This window comes from Sceloporus occidentalis, unplaced genomic scaffold, assembly GCF_023333645.1.
Source record: "Sceloporus occidentalis isolate IW3139 unplaced genomic scaffold, rSceOcc1.0.p SCAF_1, whole genome shotgun sequence".
In the NCBI taxonomy this organism is placed as follows: domain Eukaryota; kingdom Metazoa; phylum Chordata; class Lepidosauria; order Squamata; family Phrynosomatidae; genus Sceloporus; species Sceloporus occidentalis.
In genome coordinates this window covers 23,002,714-23,022,649 of record NW_028316981.1, presented here as the reverse complement: position 1 = coordinate 23,022,649, position 19,936 = coordinate 23,002,714, and the positions used below count along the sequence as shown (strand labels likewise).

The window sequence follows — 19,936 nt, the reverse complement described above, 5'->3', positions numbered from 1 at the left end:
CCTTGTCTTGTGATACTTATTGTACCATAATTTGCCCTCTCTGTTTGATACCGTTTCTCACAAAGTGGCCTCTGATCCACAGCAACCAAATTCACAGTTGATCTGTTTTTGACGATGACAATGATGCTATTAATCTTGAATTTGCCTTAATATTCTTTATTTTTAATCACTGATGGCACACTTTGAACTTTCTCCCTCAGTTTGTCAAAATCACCTGTTCCTGGAGAAGGGGAATAACTTCAGGCTTCTAGGCAGACAAGCTGCAGAAGGTTTGAAACTTTGTTAATATGAGGAAAAACTATTTGTGGTTGCCTTTGTCCCTTTTCTCTTCCTTCCTTCCTTCCTTCCTTCCTTCCTTTCATCTTTTAACCCTGCCACCCAAATCTTGGAAGTTAAGTGCTTTAACTAGAACAGCTAAAACACTGACAGTTCATACCTTGTGCTGCTTGCCTGCCAACTAATAGCAGAATGTGTAAAACATGGCTAATCCAAATAAGTGCCTCCATTCTGCAAATAAACAGGTATTGAGAGCAGCATCACTGGGGAATGGGATGGGGCCCCTGATCCTTAAATGCTTAGCTGTTCTATGCTACCGTTTACTTTTTGGCAAAACCTTCCTTCCTTTTGGATCCTGCAGAACAAAATTAGGAATTTTTGGGGTGAAGTGAGAAGGCACATACATTGAGTTTGACTCAAAAAATGCTGGCAGCAGATAGAAAATATGCATTGTACTTTATAATCTATTTGCTTTGTACAGCAGGTTGTTTGCTGGTTTTTAAACAATGCGTTATCCACCCTTATTCCAAGGAATTTGGCATAGCATGTATTTTCTCTTTATACCTTTCCTTCCCCATTATGCCAACCTTGTGAGATAGAATGAGACACTCTTTCCACACTTAGTCCTACCAGTTATTTTGGGTTGTGGATCCCATCGACCCTAGACAGAAAGGCTACCATTAAGCAAGTTGTTGTTGTTAGATGCTCTCGAATCAACCCTGACCCATAGCGACCCTGTGGATGAGACATCTCCAAGACCTCTGTCCTCCACTGCTTTGCTTAGTTTCTTCAAATTCATGCCCATGACCTCCCTGACTGAATCTATCCATCTGCCATGCAGTCTTCCTCTCTATCTGTTGCCTTCTACCTTTCCTAGTATTATTGTCTTTTCTAGTGATCCATGCCTTCTTATGATGTGGTCAAAATACAACAGCCTCAATTTGATCGTCTTGGCTTCCAAGGAGAGTTCAGACTTGATCTGTTCCAGGACCCATTTGTTTGTCTTTTTGGCTGTCCATGGGCTCCTAAGCAATCTTCTCCAGCACCACATCTTAAAAGAATCGATTTTTTTCCTGTCTGCTTTCTTTATTGTCCAGCTCTTGCATCTGTACATCGTGATGGGAAATACAATGACTTGGACAATTCTGACTTTAGTGTCCAGTTGTATATGTTTACTCTTTAGGATCTTTTCTAGTTCTTTCATAGCTCCCCTTCCCATTCCTAGTCTTCTTCTGATTTTTTTTTAACTGCAGTCCCCTTTCTCGTCTATGTATGATCCTAGGTACCTAGGCAAATCGTAGGCTAAAATATATGTGCTAGTGGAGTGCTCTTTTTTCATGTCTGTAGGGAAGAATAAATTATAATCTGCTGGAGGCCTTGGACACTAGCCAGGTTTCACTATTGTCCCGAGGGCTCCAATGAGCCATGTGATATGGTAGGAAAGAAGAGTTAAAACAAGAGCATGGAAAAGTTACTTTGGGAGACAACAGTTCTCAGAATCCTGTAATCAGCACAACAGTGGCCACTGTCTATATTGACTGTAGGATTCTGTGAATTATAGTCCCCCAAAAGGAATTTTTCCAAGCTTTGGTTAAAAAAATCAGTAACACATCTTGACACAAATATCCAAGAACTGAAATGTCCTTTCAATAGTGGAAAAGAGTTGTAGAAACCATCAGCAGTAGCCTGGGGGTAATGTGAAGTGAGAGAGCTACCCTCTGAGGAAATCTGTGGGAGTCTAGCTTTTGTGTAATGTAGTATTCACTGAGAGATCTCTTTCTTTCCTACCCCCCTCCCTGTGGAACCATAATCTTCAGTGTCCCATCTTGGGAAAGCAATCACGACTGTTGAATTAGCAGAAGCCAGTAGTGTAAACATCCTTAAAGTGCCATGAAGCCTATTCTGTATTGAATCTGGCAGCCAGGGAAACCAGGAGCAGGCTAATCACACAGGTATCTGGAAAGAGCTGGTGCTTCATAAGCATTTTAACAGAAACTTTGCCACTGGTATTCATTATTTTTAAAAATTATTGAAGAGTTGCCTCTGTAATAAGTTTGGGGGAAATGCTTTTTATAAGTCCCCAAATCTCTCAAGCAGCCTGGCCAGTGGGCTGGCTGGAGGATTCTAAGGTATATTGTCTTAAATAGTAAATTTTCCAAATTGGAGCACCTCTCTATTGAAGCTTGGTATAACAACATTTGGGAAACAGTGCTTATGGAAAAACTGTTCAAGGTATTTCTTTATTCCATTTATATCCTGCCTTTCTCCTGCCAAGGGATCTAAGGCAGCTAACAGAAACAACCAATTGGAGCTATGCTTCTTTTCAATGTAGTTTCCTTTTACTAATTTCATCAATGACAACTTCATCCTCCACAGTCACATCTGGACTGATGAAGGGATGCTTTAGTTCAATATTAGATTTTTTTTCATGCTGTGAACCTGTGAACCAAGGATTTCATATAAATATTGAAAATCTTATTTTTGGAGGAAATACTGAAAAATGCAGGGTCTGGTGAATTTCTTGTTAGTTTGTAAAAAAAGTAATATTATGTCGTATTGTTAACAACTCAATAAATAATTTCCCATCCTCTGTCTTTTTGCAAGTAGTGTCTACATCCTTAATCTTGTTGATGTGAACAGGATAGCGAGGAATGTATGGGTCTACCTCTGAGTAAACATGCACCAGATTGCCATAAACATGTCTAATAGTAGAACTTTATATGTTAAATTCTAGATGATCCATTTATGTTGTTAAAAAAGTAAAATAAGTTTAAATTTGATTTTGAAAATGCGAATTGTACATATTACAATTTCCCCATAATTTTCAGTTTTTCCTAAGTGTTTGTGTTGAGGGCGTCCCCTGCCATAGCTTCAGCATTTCTGAAAATATCTTGTTCCATTTACTTCTAGCACGAATTTGGCTGCTGTTACAGTATAAGAAAAGAAAATGTGTTGCATATTTAAGTGTTCTGTTTTCCATAGATAGTAATTAGAGCAGGGGTTCCCAGCCTGGGGTGGGAATTTCAGATGCAATTTCAGGGGTTGTGACAAAGATACTTGGGTGAAGCTGGATCAATTTGTCTTGTCAATCAAGATAAAATCTAGGAATTGCCTGAGTCCACAGGTAGACTTGTGGGTGGCAGTCAGCAAGAAAAGTTCCACATTTTGACAAAATAATGAATGAAAAGCAGGGGCAAAGTTGTTGTGTTTTTTGTCCACAGTTTGGATTGATTTTGCTGTTTACAAGTTTTCCCCCCTGAATAAATGAGAGTCAAATTGCTCAACTTAGATTTGCATTTTATCCACTGAGTTAAAACTTTTTAAAAAAAGTTCACCTTGTTCACCTACAATATTGTATGTGGTTCAATTTGTGGTTCCAAAATTAGAAATTTTATTTTTTTTATCTTCAAATGTGGTATTACTTTTGTAAGGGATGCAAACCTTAATGAAACATTTCCTAGGGGTGTGGGGCATAAAAGAGGTTGGGAACCACTGAATTAGAGTGTGCTGGACTGCATGTTTGCCAGATCTCAACTATCTTTCTATTGTGGAAATGCTTTTCACTATTTTCTTACTTATATGTGCCAGTCAAAACACACAGTGCTGTGTATGCATAGAACACCTTTGTATTGTTGAGCTGAATTGCACATATGAGAAAGGACTGGGCATGTACTTAAAGCTTTACCATGTCTGCAGAGATTGCAAAACTATGTACCAAGGGCCCAAACAGTCAGGCCAAAATAAAGCTGCTTTGGGTCACTTTTGAGGTATGCTGTTTAAATGACACTCACATCTTAACAGGCCAGAAGCTGTGCCAAAGCTGCGCTCCAATCTTTAAGACTGGATCGTGGCTTTGGCACGGCTTTCAGACTCTTAGGACTCACACATCATTTAAACAGCACACCTCCAAAGTGACATGAAGCAGCTTTATTTTGGCCTGTCTGATCGGGCCCCAAATCCAGTTGAAAGGTCTTTAATCCAGCTCTTCATTTGTCTCTTCATCTACTGTTGTCTAGTTATTTTCTGATACAATCAAAAGGGAGAGGCTGCCTGTTTCCTTTCCCTATTAATAGTCTAGGTATGCCCAAATTATTACAGGCCATTAGAACAAATTTGGAGCATTAACTGACTGCATTAAAAGTAGGCCAGCAGCTTGATACAGAATTTCTGTTTGTATGCAGCAGGAGCTACTCTCTGCCTAGTGAGAGTAGGCAGTTTTGCTTAATCTGGAGAACTGCATCAGTTTTTGCTATTATATATGTTCAAATTTAGATCACTGCTGTAAAGACTAGAAGGTTATCTTCCATTCTAAAAAACTGGAAATGATGCCCCCTCCTTAGAACTCCAACAAAAAAAAAAACCCATCAGAACAGAAAGGTTCAAGAGACTTTCTTCTTTTTCTCTGCCCTGTACTGTAGAACAGTCTTTTCCATTCTGGTGCCTTGGAATACAGTTCCCATCATTCACGACTGAAGGCTGCTGTATAGTATTTGTGGCCCCTGTTGAGTAGGCATCAGATCTTGTCTGATGTTGGCAACTAAGCAGGGTCAACTCTGGTTAGTACTCTGATGGGAGAATGACAACAAATACCAGGCATTCTAGGCTATGTATCAGAGGAAGGAACTGGCAAAATCACCTCTGATGATTCCTTGAAAATCCTATGAAATTCATGGAGTCTCTGTAAGTTGGCAGACAACTTGAAGGCACATACATATACACAAAAACTAGGGCTGAATAGATGTTAGATCGTGGGATTTGCTTTGTTTTCCCTACATTCCCTAAGATCCACTTACCAGAATCAGATTCAGGTAGGCCATAAACTAATAGAAAAAAGTCTCTGTTTATTTGAGAGTAAGCCCCTGTAAGCATGTTTCACATTACAGCCTTGGAAATAACAAGGGAGCCTCAACCAGGAATTTGTTTTCAATACCAAACCCAAACTTGTAGTCATTTCTCAGAAAGATCCTTTCATAATTTTTCTTGAGAAGTCTTATTCTTGCAGTTTGATAGTTAAGACTTAAACAAGAGAAAACCCTTTTATTGTTATTGTTAAAAGGTTGTGATTAGAAATCCACAGTTTCCACAGATAACCTAGTGATCTGTCAGTAGTTCCTGATCTATATTCTGCCAACTTCTATTCTAGTATGACCTACCCTCTGCTATGATATCTGAATAACAGAAGTTCTACACTCTCCCAGTCAGTTTTCCATCCCTCCCAACTTGGCTCTCTGGGTGGTGTTTTACTAAAATTCTGTGCTGGCTAAGGATGGTGGTCCAAGACATTGAGGGCACTGGGTTAGCTGGTTGTGCCAACAAATATCAGTGGAAGGACAAACACTGAATAGATTTGATTTCTTCTTGGCAGGTGCTGGTGAGCCTCTGAAAAGACTTCAGCCATGGAGCAGTGGGTGTACCTGGACCCACGTCAGAGGGCCTTGTATCGAGATGTCATGCAGGAGAGCTACGAGACAATAATGTCAATTGGTAAGGATTATTCTCCCCTTTCCTTTCACATTTCTGCATTTATTTTCGGTTTGCCTGTCCTCTCTTATTTTTTTTCCTGAATAAGATGATCTCTCTTTCCTAACTTCCACCAACAGTAGCTGCAACTAGCAACATATTCAGGAAACCACAGGGTCTTCCACAGGTTCTTTTCTTTCTTCAGTGAGAGTCCCTTGGAAAAGCACTCCCAAGAAACCCATCCTGCTTCTTTTCTTTCTCTCCATATGACAGCCAATGTGTCATAAGTACAGTGCAGGCTTGGATGACTTTTGGCCCTCCAGATGCTGTTGGGGCTGCCAACTTTGTCTAGCTTGACCAATGGTAAGGGATGGATGGCAGTTGTCCATCCCTGTCATTAAAAGTACTACAGTAGGATTGGGAGACCCAAATTCAAATCCCCACTCAACCATGAAACTCAGTGGGTGATTTGGGCCTAATTAATTTTCTCTCAGCCTAACCTGCTTTTCAGGCATGTCACAAGAAAGGATGTTTTGAGTGGTGGGAGGAAGAATTGAATATTTGAGGTCTGTTAACTGCCTTAAAAACAGGTGTGCTAAGGGGCAGAATGGAAATAGCTTAAATAATAAACTGCCTCTTCTCCCATGTTTTCTGTGTATATTCAAAGATGTGGGTCTTGTTGCAGAAGTAGACAAGGCTTCTTACATTGCTCCTTCTGTGCCTTTGGAGTGAGAGGCTATCCCCTTGCCATTCCTCCCCAAGTGCTCAGAATTTCAGAAGAGGGTCTTCTTAAATTTCGGAAGAGGATCTCAATAAACCGGTGTCCTGGCAGCTGGACTGGTTAGGCTCTGGACATAATGCTACTTCACATTTTTGTAGAAAAGTGATTCATGCACATTCTTCAGAACTCCTGTGGAGAGCACAAAAGTTCACCAGTGTTTCCTGTTTGCATGTCAGGGGTGGGATTACTTGGAGGTTCATGGAGTCACCATGAATCGAAGTCAACTCAAAGGCAGTTAAAAACAACAAACTTTAGCTTTACTGTGGCTGTTTACTGGACTAAAAAAGCACATAAGAATTGAACCAGGGATGTTTGGTGTCACAGCGTGTTCTCTTCGTCATTGATGGGAATGGTTTAAAATCCCAGATATTTCAGAGGAAGGAGCAAGCAAAACCACCAATGAGTAATCCTTGCCTAAGAAAATCCTATGAAATTCATGGGGTTGCCATAAATCAGCAGGTGATTTAAGCTACTTGCGTGCACACACACACACACCCATAATAGGCAAGAACTTAGCTGGAGGAAATATACACTCATTCATTCCAGATCTTAGGCACCAACATGAGAAAGCAAATCAAACTTGGGTTTATCTGCTTCAGAAGGAAGGACTCAAATCAGTGGATTCAAATGACAAGAATTTATATTTCAGTAGAACGTTAGGAAAGAATGTGGAAACCTTATTTCTTGGGGGCTACAACTTCCAGTCCCCACTCTGTATTAGGAAAAATGTTCAGTAATCACTGCTTGACAGTGGCACTTGTCATTTGAATCCACTTTAATTGTGAATTCCCTGCATTAGCAAGGGGAGATGAACTATGTGATGCTAACAATTCCTTCCAACATGACAGTTCTATGATTGCATTGGGATTCTTTGGTGCTGGAGGTTTGAATAAGCATTTTGGATACCAAGGAGCCAATAGACAAATTCTCAGCACCATGACAACTTTGTTGGTTGTTATTGCGTGCCTTCAAATCATTTCTGACTTATGGCTCATGGGGTTTTCTTGGCAAGTTTCTTCATAGGGGGTTTACTATTGCCATCCTCTGAGGCTGAAAGACTTGGCCAAGGTCACCCAGTAGGTTTACATGGCTGAACTGAGTTTTGAATCCTGGTCTCCAGAATCCTAGTCCAACACGCAAACCATTATACCATGCTGGCTCTCCTGTAATGACTCTGGGATGGTAATTCTTTCAACCATGCATATAGCATTGGCCATAATGAATAGTTAACCTGTCTTGCATGCATGAAGCATAATGCACAACATTCCACCTTAGGACACACATTCCAAATAGTAGGCCACTTTCCCAGCGGGTCAAAAACCTGATGAACAGGCGATGTAAGTCCAGCATTTGTGCACAATGCCTGCATAATAATAATAATAATAATAATAATAATGATATGCCGCCCAATCACTGGGAATCCGGGCGGTTTACAACAGAGGGGATAATAGACGGTTCCCTGCCCTCAGGCTTACAATCTAAAAAGACACAACACAAAAGGAGAAGGGAATGGTGAGTGGAGGGGATCAGGTCCAGCATTCTTCTCTCCCTCTGAGGCCTGGACCAAGGCAGATGGACTGGAGGGAGCGCTCTTTTTCTTAATTGAGGCCGGGCCCGATGGCGTTGGGCCTGTCCTTTCACTCCTTCCCAGGCCAGAAGATGACAGTTGGAAGGAGGGAGGGGAGGGCTCTTCCTCTTCAGGCCCAATGGCGTTGGGCCTGTCCTTTGACACTCCTTTGAGGCAGGAGGCTCAAAGTGAGATGTTTGAGGATTTTGTGCCCCTCTCCTAGCTACTGTTCTTCCTTGTGACTCAGATTGGGGCTTTCCCAACTCTCCCATATCTGGAAGGCCTTCGCTCCTTCATTTACATGTTCTAAGTTGGCTTTGATATGATATGATAGCCCTGTTTAAGTATTTGAAGGGGTGTCATTTTGAGGATGAAGCAAAATTGTTTTCTGCTGCTGCAATAGCAATAGCAATAGCAAGTAGCAAGTGCCTCAGGAACTAGAACATGGAACAATTGATACAAGCTGTAAGAAAAGACGTTCCATCTCAAAATTAGGAACTTTCTGACAGTAAGAGCTATTTAACAGTGAAACACACTCCCTTGGAACTTGATGGAGTCTCCTTCTTTGGAAGTTTTTAAATAGAGGCTGGATAGTCATTTGCCAGGGCTGCTTTGATTATGTCTTCTTGCAAGGCAGAGGGTTGGACTAGATGGCCCTTGGGGTCCCTTCCAACTCGGTGATTCCAAGTGAAAAGTAGGTGCAGCACAAAGAAGGCGCTTGTGGATCAGGTAGGCCTTGACCACTCAAGTAAGCAAACTAAGGTGTATGTAACAAAGAAAGGAAAGAATGGAGAGCAACTGTAATTTAACCTCCTCCTTTTAGTTCAGATTGAATCAACTTGGACTTGAAGCCCAAGACAAACTTGTTGAGGTTGTGAGTTTTGGTTGGAAGCTTGCTAGACACAAACAGAGTCGAATGCTCACATCTTTAGCTACTTGGAGTGTGACCTTGAGAAGGTACTTTGTAACTATTACATACACTTTGATTGAGAGCCTTTAGCTTTCCTTAAAGCACCTGTATTGCATTACTCTTCTAAGAAACTTTCACACCTGGACATACCTATAGTTCAGAACTAAAAAGATCTAATTGGGGACCATAACCTTCAAAACTCCATATTGGTAGGATTTGTACATTTTAAAAATTGTTTTAATTCCTATCTTGATTTGTACTGAGGGACAAGTTTTGTTGTATTAATTCCTTCACCTACATGCTGATACTGTGGAGAGAAATTGATGTCAAGACCTGGAAAAGAATAACTAGGAGAAGCTGGAGGGATTTAAAAATTACGCAGTATATTTCTGGTTCACCTTTTATGGAAAGAGTGGGGAACCACTGACTGTCCAGATGCTTCTAACTACTATTCCCATTGTTCTTCACCATTGGTCAGGGAATTGAATTTCAGCAACATCTGAAGGGCTAGTTATTCCTCAGCTATGTTTCAGGATATTCACCTTCCCCAAAGTAGCATAAAAATTAACTGCTCATGTGACAATACAAAGCAATACACTATAAACTATAAACAAAGCAATAACATTTAAAACAGCAGCAGCAGATAAAACCACTGCTAAAACACAGTGAAGTAAAATTGTCCTAAAGCAGACTGGAATTCAAAAAACAGCATAGAAGAAGCAATGCAGATGGCTGAGGGGCACCATGAAGGATATTTGAGTGTAAATAGCTATATGCACTGGACATACATTAATCCTGGATTTATTACCATGTATTTCAAGAAACTGTGTGGTGCAAAAATTATGTAAGTTCCTTTTGTAGTTGTTTTTGTGACCTTTTTGGTGCCATAGCACAGGGTCATTGTTCAGAAGAGTAGTGCAGGTCTTAGTATCCTAACCATGTATTTTAATAACCTGGCATGTTCAGCAGTCAGAGTGTTGGACTAGAATTCAGGAGACCTGTGTTCATATCCCTGTTTAGCCATAAAGCACTTTGGGTAACTTTGGGGCAGTCACCTTTTCTTAGCCTAACCTACTCTGAAGGGTTGTAGTGAGGACCAAACTAGGAAAGAAAACATGTACACTGAGTCGAGTTCCTTGCAGGAGGCATTATGTGGCACTTTAAGATTAGCAAGATGTGGCAATGAAGGGGTTGTAGTCCACAAGAGCTTGTTCCATCTAAACTTGTTAGTTTTCAAGGTGCCACTGGGACTCTTGTTTTTGAAGGAGTAGCTGAGAGAAAAATCTAACAATAAAGAAAATCTAACAATAAATAGTTCACTCCCCTCCCCGTTCTTTCTGAGACAGCAGGCCTCTCTCCCATTCCAACGTCTTCTTTAATGTAAAACTGTTCTCTGTAACTTAAAAACATACATCTCAATTTTTTTGGCTCCAAAATTAGGATAGAACACTTAAAGCAAAGATTATGGAAATAGATACAACTCTTTGTGAACACAGAAAAGGCTAGGCTTAAAAGTAACGTATTAAACAGTCTGTATAACCCATGCTGGGTTTAGGAACAAGCTTTTAGAACAATAAGATACAAATCCACTAAACGGTTGCAGTGCAATGAAAACCTTCTTACCACGGAGAAGGTTCCCATTCTGTTCAGTGATATGTATATTTGAAAAAGAACCTATATATGTTATATGCACAGAGGAAGATCTGCTCACTGAATATACAAAAGGGAAGACACATTTTACTCTCTTCAATTTTTCTGGGAAGAGCCTTTATATATTACCACAACTGTTGACACACGTGGAACCCCTCAGCCTGTTTTTACAACAGTGGTATGAAATGAAGCTCCTTATTTAACTTCAGTTGCAGCCTTGTAGTTTAATAATCTCTTTGTTAAGAATTGGGCCATCCAATATCGTACATTTTCAGGAACTCAGAAGATGTCTATGTATGCAACACAGCTTGGAAAATTCAACAATATACCCGTGTTAGTCTGTAGAATCAGTATGTAGAGAGCTCTTGTAGCACCTTTGAGCCTAACTGAAAGAAAGAAATTGGTGGAAGTTGCTGCCAACTTCTTTCTTTCTTTCAGTTAGTCTCAAAGGTGATACAAGATATCTCTACATACAGCTTGGAAAAAGATATCTCTACATACAGCTTTGAAAAGTCAGCTTGTGGAACTGAAGTGTTGGCATGGCCTGGGGGATATTGTGCATTGTAGTCAAGGAGAGTAATACTGTACTTCCAGGTTCTGCTGTGGAGAGTTACATCCCAAATCCTATCCAGAACTTGGAAAAGTCATTTGTTTGAATTCAAAATCTTGGAATCCTTCACCTTGCTTCACCATGCTGCATTCAAAGCAAGAAATGGTTACTGTTCTTTCCCTACAGCTACCAGGTTGGCTGCAAATTTTGGAATTTTGTAGCCCACAAAAAATACCGCCTTCACACTCTGGAACTATCAGTATCCCTTGATAAGACAAGTATAGAGTTAAAGTTTCACTTTCTTTTTCGGGGGGGGGGGGGCAGGGCGGACTGGAACCTTTTGTTGGAATTCAGGTGTTTCCTCCAAGGCTTTTCAGGTGGGTTTTGTTTTTTTGAAAGAGCTTGCCTTGGGAGCCTCTGAAAACAGAAGGTTACCAAGCTTTGCCCTTTCCAGGGCCTCAAGGGATGTTTTTATAAACCCCACCCACTAGGGAAGTGATCATTTCCAGCTGATAAATGGCCCTCAGCCTCCTTCCTTGGTTGTCTCATTGTGAGGCAAAAGAAGGGGACAGTCTACTCTGATGGAGGGCTGTACTCTGATGGATGAGGAGATAACTGTGGTGGAGGCTCTGTTATTAGAGCTGACTAGCCCAACTGGTTAGTAAGATTTATTTATGACAGAAGGGAATAGGGGAGAGTTGTAGTTTGCTTTTTACTGTGTTTGGAAAGGTAGCTGATGTCCTCTACTTTCCATGCTGTACTCTTTTCCTCTTGTAGAATTCAAAGATATAGCCATGTTACTCTGTAGAATCAGTACATAGAGAGATCTTGTAGCACCTTTGAAACTAACTGAAAGAAAAGAAATTGGTAGCATGAGCTTTCATGGACTGCAGTCTACTTCCTCAGATGCATTTGGAGGAATCTTTCAGTTAGTATCAAACATGCTAGAAGATCTCTCTACCGTACTCTTTTCCTCTCTGTTTGGTAAAGTGTGTTTTTCAAAGATTTAGCTGTCTGAGTCTGGGAAATCAGTATGCAAAGGGATCTTGCAGCACCTTTGAGAGTAGCTGAAAGAGAGAAGTTGAGAACACGAGCCTAAATTTCTGAAATATGCACCTGAGGAAATAGGCTCAAGCCTACAAAAGCTGATGTTTGTGTCTTGGGTTTTTGTTTGTTTGTTTGTTTGGGTACTACAGCATTGGTTATGCAGGCTGAGGACTGTTGGACTTGTAGTTGTTGTTGTTGTGTGCCTTCAAGTTATTTCTGACTTTCAGCAATCCTAAGATGAAGCTATCACAAGGTTTTCTAGGGCTGAGAGTGTGTGACTCACACAAGGTTATCCAGTGGGGTTCCATGGCTGAGTGGGAATTAAACCATAGTTTCCAGAATCATACTCCAGTGCTCAAACCATTATACCACACTGGTTTTCTGGGACTTGAAATGCAAATTTTATTCTCAAACAACCTCTTCTCCCAGTGGCTGCTGGTCTCTTTAAGTCTTTTCATTGCTGTGCTACCCTCTCCATAAAGATCTTCTCCTGAATAAGTCTCCTTTTTATGTCTGTCAGACCTACCTTTTTCTGTTTTGCTTCTAGTTTTGTTTGCTTCCAGTTCTGTCCTCCCCCATCACCCACTCTTTGCCCTTACCTTAACCACATTTCTTTCTCCATCCCAAAGGTTTTATCTAATCCCATTTCTCTCCATCTTCTCTCTCTCCTGCCCTGTAAACAAAGCATGAGGGTCCTATTCCAGTCATCTCCACTTCCCTCTTACATTGGGATCCTTGCACCCACCACCAACATGCCAGGCATTTATTCCCGTTCCTCCTTTTTAAAGATCATTTCTGTGTATTTGCTTCTTGATGGAGATGGGGTGCGGGTAACCTGGCTGTCAGTTTGTGGATCAAGGGAAGTTTCTCTCTTTATATGCTCAGAAGTACTGTTTTCTCAGCACAGGCCAGACATGCAGGGAGGGTTTGGATGGGTTGAGATGGGGTGGGGTGGAGAGGCATTAGCCACTGGTGGCATTAATCTTCTTATCACTCTTCTCATCACATCTGCCTCTTTGTCTCTTCATTCCTCACACGTACTATTGTTATTCCTAAAGTACTTACAATCAGAAGGAACCATATATCTTCTAACTGATTCTCTCTGACAAAGCCAGTTCAAAAAATCTGTAAATATGAAGCTATTGGTAGTCCTAGTCCCTTCCTTCTAATAGTCAGAGTCCACTTTGATTGAGAGTATAACTTCAGAAATTTCTGAGGATAGGTGTGGACAACAGATATGCACAATAGATGCTATTTTGTTTTTAATAAATTCTGTTTTCAGAGATGGTTCGTGTTGTCCCAAAACCACAATAATAATAAATGTACGCTTATCCCTCCATATTTGCGGCTTTGACTTTTGCGGATTTGATTATTCATGGATTTTCTTAATATGTTATCTCTAGGAATATCTAGGTCCTCCAGCACAACTGTATGGTCAACTTTTACCAAAAAATGCACTGAAGGACCTAGAGATTCCTAGAGAGAACACTCCGCTAGGCATTTGTAGCTCCTCCAGTGCAAATCTGTGGTCAACGTCTGGCAGATGGGGACCTAGAGATTCCAAGAGGTGTTCTCTCAGGTAAAAACATAGTGTTTTTGTTGTTTGCAGTTTTCCCACATTCATGGGGGTCTTGTGCCCCTAACCTCAGCGAATGTAGAGGGATGAGTGTACTTTCATCTATTTTATAATGAAAAAGGCCAATTGGTGACAAGGGATGGCTTGCACTTCACACCAGTTGGCAGAAATGTTTTTGCCAACACTCTTAAAAATTTGCATATGAGGGCTTTAAACTGATGGACACAATATTCTGGAGGGCAGGAGTTCATCAAGGACTGGAGATACAGTCAAACATTTATAGAGAGAACAAGGCAAATAGTGCAAGGACTCAACAGTGCTGGTGAGAGGACTTTACCTAGGTAGCAAGGGGGAATGTCCCATGGTCTTAGATGTCTCTACTCTAATGCACAGTGTATGGGAAATAAACAAGATGAACTTGAACTCCTAGCATAGCAATATAATAGGCATCACTGATACCTGGTGGGATGAGTCCCATGATTGGAATGTAGTACAGTGTGCCCGCTCCATACGCGGCTTCCTGTTTAAGCGGAAGCCGGGTCATCATTAAATGAATGGTGCGCACATGTGCTGCACCACTGCAAGCACAAGCCCCATTATGTTGAATAGGGCTCGAGCTTACGTGGGATTTGCCTTATGCAGGGGAGGTCCGGAATGGATCCCCTGTGTAAGGCAAGACTCCACTGTAATAGAAGAGTATAACCTTTTAAAAAGAAAGAAAGGTATAGTCTTTTAAAAATGGATGCAAACTACAGGAAAAGAGATTCTACCTCAATGTTAGGAAAAACTTCCTGATAATAAGAGCTGTTTGACTGTGGGACACATTTCCTCGGAGTGTGGAGGAGTCCTCTTTGGAGGTTTTTAAACACAAGCTGGATGGTGATTTGTGGGGGTACTTTGTGTATTTTTGCATTGCAGAGGGTTGGACTGCATGGTCCTTGATGTCTCTTCTAACTCTTATGATTCTGTAATCAGCTTCATTGTGAACTACTTCAGTTTTGGGGAGAAAGGTAGGCTATAAATCCAATAAAAATAATTGGATGATGTGCAGGGTTTTTTTTTTAATGAAACAACTCCTATTGCCTGCAAGATTCTAAACTAAAAGCTAAATATATCCTGTTCATATATCTTTATTGGTTTTACATAATAATATTAATATAACAAACTCAACATAAAGCATATCCATTTACAACACCAGTTGTTCTTCGTGTTCTTGCTTCCTGTCTTTAAACGTCTTCTTTCGTGTTGCTTATTTAGTAAAAGCTAAATATAAGACAGTAAAATAAAGACAATGGGAGGCAGGGTTCTGTCTCTGTATTCTTTTTTCTGTCTCTCTTGACTTGGGTTTTGTTTTGTTTTTGTCCTTTCAGCTGCTGATAAATTGCTGAACAGTAGTAACAATGAGGAGGATGAGGATGATGAGGATGAAGAGGAAGAAGATGAAGACTCAGAGGAGCTGCGACCAGGCACATCTCAAAGCTCCCCCAGGCGGGTCCAGGCCTTGCCTCACCAGGTCACACCTCAGCTGCAGAAAATCATCCCAGTGGTGAAGAAGGACAAGGCCACCCAGCGTGGCCATGCTCTGAAGAAAAGCCTAGAGAGCCGCTGCTCAGATTGTACAAGGACCCTACACACTGCCAGTAGGGGCCGCCAGCGGAGCGAAGCTAATGCTGCCCGGGAGAAACCTTTTCAGTGCACGGACTGTGGGAAGAGCTTCATTTGGAGCTCACACCTGGAGCGCCACCGGAGGATGCACACTGGGGAGAAGCCCTTCAAATGCCTCAACTGTGGGGAGGCCTACAGCCAGAACTTCCACCTTCTCCAGCACCGCTGCTCCCAGTTGATAGAGAAGCCCTTCAAGTGTGCTGAGTGTGGGAAGCGCTTTGCCCAGAGCTCTGCCTTAGAGAACCACCAGAAAGGCCACACAGCCATTAAGCGCCATAAGTGCACCGACTGTGGAAAGTGTTTCATATGGGCTTCCCACTTGGAGAGACACCGGCGAGTTCATACTGGTGAACGGCCCTTCAAGTGTCCCGAATGTGGTGAGACTTATAGCCAGAGTGCCCACCTGGCCAAGCACAGGCGGAACCACATGGGCGAGCGGCCTTACAACTGCCCAGCCTGTTGGCGAAGCTTTGCTCTGATCTCAGAGCTGGAGGAGCATAAGAAAACCCACCTGGGCTGTGAGGACTGTGGGAAGGTCTTCCGGAGCCGTCAAACACTGATGCGGCACCAACGGGGGCACCGACGAGAGCGTACCCACCTATGTGAGGAGTGTGGGAAGGGGTTCGTGTGGGCCTCTCACCTGGAACGCCACCGCCGGGTGCATACTGGGGAGCGTCCCTTTCCCTGTCCCACTTGCGGGGAGAAGTTTGCCCAAAAGGTCCACCTCCTCCAACACAACAAGACGCACTCACATACGCGGCCCTACAAGTGTGGGGACTGTGACAAACGCTTTGGGGACAGCTCGGCATTCCTAGCCCACCAGCGGGGCCATGCCATGGAGAAGAACCACAAGTGCCAGTACTGTGGAAAGAGCTTCGCCTGGAGCTCCCACCTGGAGAGGCACCTGAGGATCCACACAGGGGAGAAGCCCTACAAATGCCCTGACTGTCCTGAGCACTTTAGCCAGACCTCCCAACTCTTCAAGCATCAGCGCAGCCATCTGGGCAAGAAGCCCTATAAGTGCAACGAGTGCGGGCGCAGCTTTAGCACCACCCTGGAGGTCATCATCCATCAGCGGACCCACTTCGGGACCAAGGCCTATCGCTGCTCCAACTGTGGGAAGGGCTTCACTCGCCGGGCCAATCTGATCAAACATCAGAGGAGCCACATGAAGGAGAGCCCCTGAAGAACTGTGGCGCTGGGCCTATGGGGAGTGTAGAGGGCACCTGGCTTCTCCTCGACCAAACAATCTAGATGCCCCAACAAGAGAGCCCTTCTTCTGTATGTTCTGATTATGGGGAGACTCCTGTGTTTCATCTTGCTCTTGTGGCAACACCAGAGTAACTTGCAGACAGTTGAGGAATATTTTGGAAACAAGAAAACGCACAGTTAACCAACAGGGAGCTCATTGAAAATGCCGTGATGGAGTGGTGCAGCTGACATCAGCCTTTTTCTTCTTTCCATTTTCTGTTTTTTCTGTTTTGGATAGAAGACCAATCAAGGTTTTTGGTTTTTTTAAAAAAGCAACCATGCCCTTTGTGGAATTGACCCAGATACAGAATCTGCCTGGATGTCTGATTAGCAATTTGTTTGACACTGTATATAGAAATATACCCCAGTTTTGGGAAAACAAAGAAGCTTTACTGGCTGTTCATCCCTATATTACAGATCAGAAATCTTGCCTGAGATAGACCAACTCCCTTCTCATATCCCCTTTATAATTTTGAACTTTGGATAACAAAAGCTTTAACAAATGCCACGGACTGACCTCCAGACCTTAAATGCCTGACAGGCGGATTGAGACTTTACTAGATACTAGAGAATCCATGTGGGGGTGGAAAAATGAAATTTCGGCAAGCCTCTTGAATGCAGAGATCATGCTTTATGGACTTACTTAGCTCTAAGAATTATAATGAATGGTGGCCCCATGACAAATGTTCTTGTGAGGCTGGCCAGTAATGCTTGGAGAGCATTACGTGATACATTAATACACGATTGTCCAGGTTGTCTTCATGTAAAATGACAGCATTAACTATACAAACAGTGTGGCTTCCCGAATAGTGAAGCCCCAGTTAGTTTCCTCTCATTCTTGGAGTCCCAACTACTACTCCCCACTCCGGCTTACCAAGAAGACTTCCAAAGCCAGAAATTCCTGGAGACTTTTTTTTACCATGAACTAAAAAACAAAAACAGAATTGGTGGCGATATTTGACTGCTCCCCAGTTTGCAGACTGGGAGATGACCGAGTATGCAGCTTAGGTGCCACTGTTTAACTGTGAGGGCCTGTTTCTGGTGCTTTTATTCCTTAAAAGCTTTTGGTGTTTTGTCACAGGGGTGAAAAGGTGTGTAGGATAAAAAGCTAGTGTGGGTTGGATGAAGAAAAAAGGGGCTGAGCGAGGGAAGAAGATGCCAAAGGATGAATGCCACATACTGAGGGACAAAAACCCATGAGAAGCTAAAGGGGAACTGAGCTTTGATAAATAAGGAAATGCTGAGTGTTGTTTGGTAATTGGATATTTATCAGAATTTGAATCCAGAGCCACTAATCTCTCTTTGTATGTTAGGCAATCAAGCCCATTAACAGTCTATATACCCCACCCCATTTTAGATTTATAAGTAACTAGATCACATTTCCAAGAGTCTGGGCCTTACTGGAATAAGTATTGTGTTTTTAAAAAAAGAAATGTGGAGGGGGAGAGAAAGAGAGACACTCGGAACTAACAGGAAAAAAAGGTCACATATTTGATTGTCTGGGAAAGATCAAAACTCACAAAGAAGCATTGCTTTGGTTGGGGAACAAACTTAGAAATGTAATGAACACTGGGTAGAAGGCTGTCCCACTGGGAAGAAAATATGGAAACCAGCATCTTGTCATGCAGGATTAATGCATGATCCACTAAACAACTCCACTGAGGGTGTGAGTGTACATGGAAGCGTATGGGAGAGAAGATGGAAAGGCTTTGCTGAAAATCTGGGGCAGCCCCACAGTGGAGTTGGGAGGTCTTGTTTGGGAGGACAAGTGAGGTATTGCTACTGATTGAGGCTGAGAACAGTGGGATACTCTCTCAGCTTAGGGGAACCTTGCCTGCTTTATGGCAGGGGAAGGTGGTCACTAGAAATTCTGCCCTTAAGTTCTGTTGGGCTGTGGAGGATGTCTAGATTGCCAAGACTAGGGTCCAAAACACATTGCAGAAACCATCCAGTTTGAGACCGCTTTATCTGCCCTGGCTCAGTGCTGGGGAATCCTAGGGACTGTAGTTCATTGTGGCACCAGAGCTCTCTGACAGAAAAGGCTAAATGTCTTGCAAAACTATAGTTCCCAGGATACCTTAGCATTGAACCAGGGCAGTTAAAGCGGTCTCAAACTGGATGATTTCTGCAGTGTTTTGGGCCTATGGGACTTAGGAAGTGAGGACCTCTGCAGCCTGGGAAGGTTATATTTTTTTAACCAGCATGGCTGCTGACCATGAGTTGTCAACCAAAACAGTAACTTGACCAAGTTTTGTGAGATACTGTGGCGGGCAGTGGCCTTTTCCCTCACTGCTGAGGGATGCTGTTGTCTCACCATATGGCTGTGCCGCCTTCCAATACTGGTCTCCCAACACCTACCTCAGAGGATAGGCTAAAAAAGTCCATCTCTCACCCCTTTCCTGACATTTTTGCAGCAGAGAGACCTGCCAAGGAATGGCAGCCTTGCCTGGCAGCAGGAGGGTGGTCTTGGCAATGGCGCTGCTGCAAAATTTGCTGTGCCAGTAGTGCACCAATGCTGTTGAGAACCACCGGTTCCTCTGGACACAGCAAGGAAGTGGAGTACTGTGGAGGAGAGGCCTCACCACCCAGAGCGAGCTCCTTGGCTTCTATTACTGTATCCTGGTCCCTTTTATTGTTGTATCAGCCTGTCCCTCACAGCCAGCTCTTTTGCTGTTGTGCCCCATTTCTGTCAGAGGTTTATTTATGGTACTTTGTTTTTTTGGGGGGGGGGGCAGAATCTTGGCTGCAGTGTGCTCCTGTTGATTTTCCTCCTCCTCCCCAACTTTCTTTCCTCTTTTCATTTTCATCCAAAGGAAGCAAGTGTCTTTTTTGTTATTGTTGTTGTTGTTTAGGTCCCTCTCCTTCCCCTCTTCTCAACTGACATATAGAGGAATAAAAATAAAAATAAATTCTAAGCTCTGATTTCTGTGTTGTTGGTTAGGAGTAATAAAGTTTTAAAATATAGTGGAGACACTTCTGGTTTTGTCTGGTATGATGAAGTCCCATTATATAGAATTGAGTAGTAAAAAGGTGTCCCTTGCAAAACCAAGGTTTTGCTTTTAAAGAATATATTGGAGGGCTGAGGACAGTGGAATAGTTTCAAGCTGTGGATAGTGGAATCCATGGCTAAGGAGAACCGACTACCTTAAATTTACAGCTTTGGTGGAAAGGTTGGATATAAACAAAGACAAGTGAGCTAGATA

General features: G+C 42.4%; 1 protein-coding gene across 7 annotated transcripts in view; it reads left to right on the top strand.

Moving 5' to 3' along the window:
• Positions 1 to 19,664, top strand: part of LOC149321178 (uncharacterized) — a 22,053-nt gene extending 2,389 nt beyond the window's left edge. For 4 of the 7 annotated variants that reach the window (XM_089516873.1, XM_089516882.1, XM_089516855.1 and 1 more), the window contains exons 2-3: positions 5,642 to 5,760; positions 15,188 to 19,664. In XM_089516873.1, coding sequence (XP_089372999.1) covers positions 5,673 to 5,760; positions 15,188 to 16,668 — 1,569 coding nt within the window. In that variant the 5' untranslated portion in view covers positions 5,642 to 5,672 and the 3' untranslated portion in view covers positions 16,669 to 19,664. Of the gene's footprint in view, positions 270 to 2,093; positions 2,229 to 5,641; positions 5,761 to 15,187 lie in introns of all 7 variants that reach the window. The other 3 variants (XM_089516846.1, XM_089516865.1, XM_089516837.1) reach the window with 2 other exon arrangements.
• Positions 19,665 to 19,936: the final 272 nt, after the last annotated feature.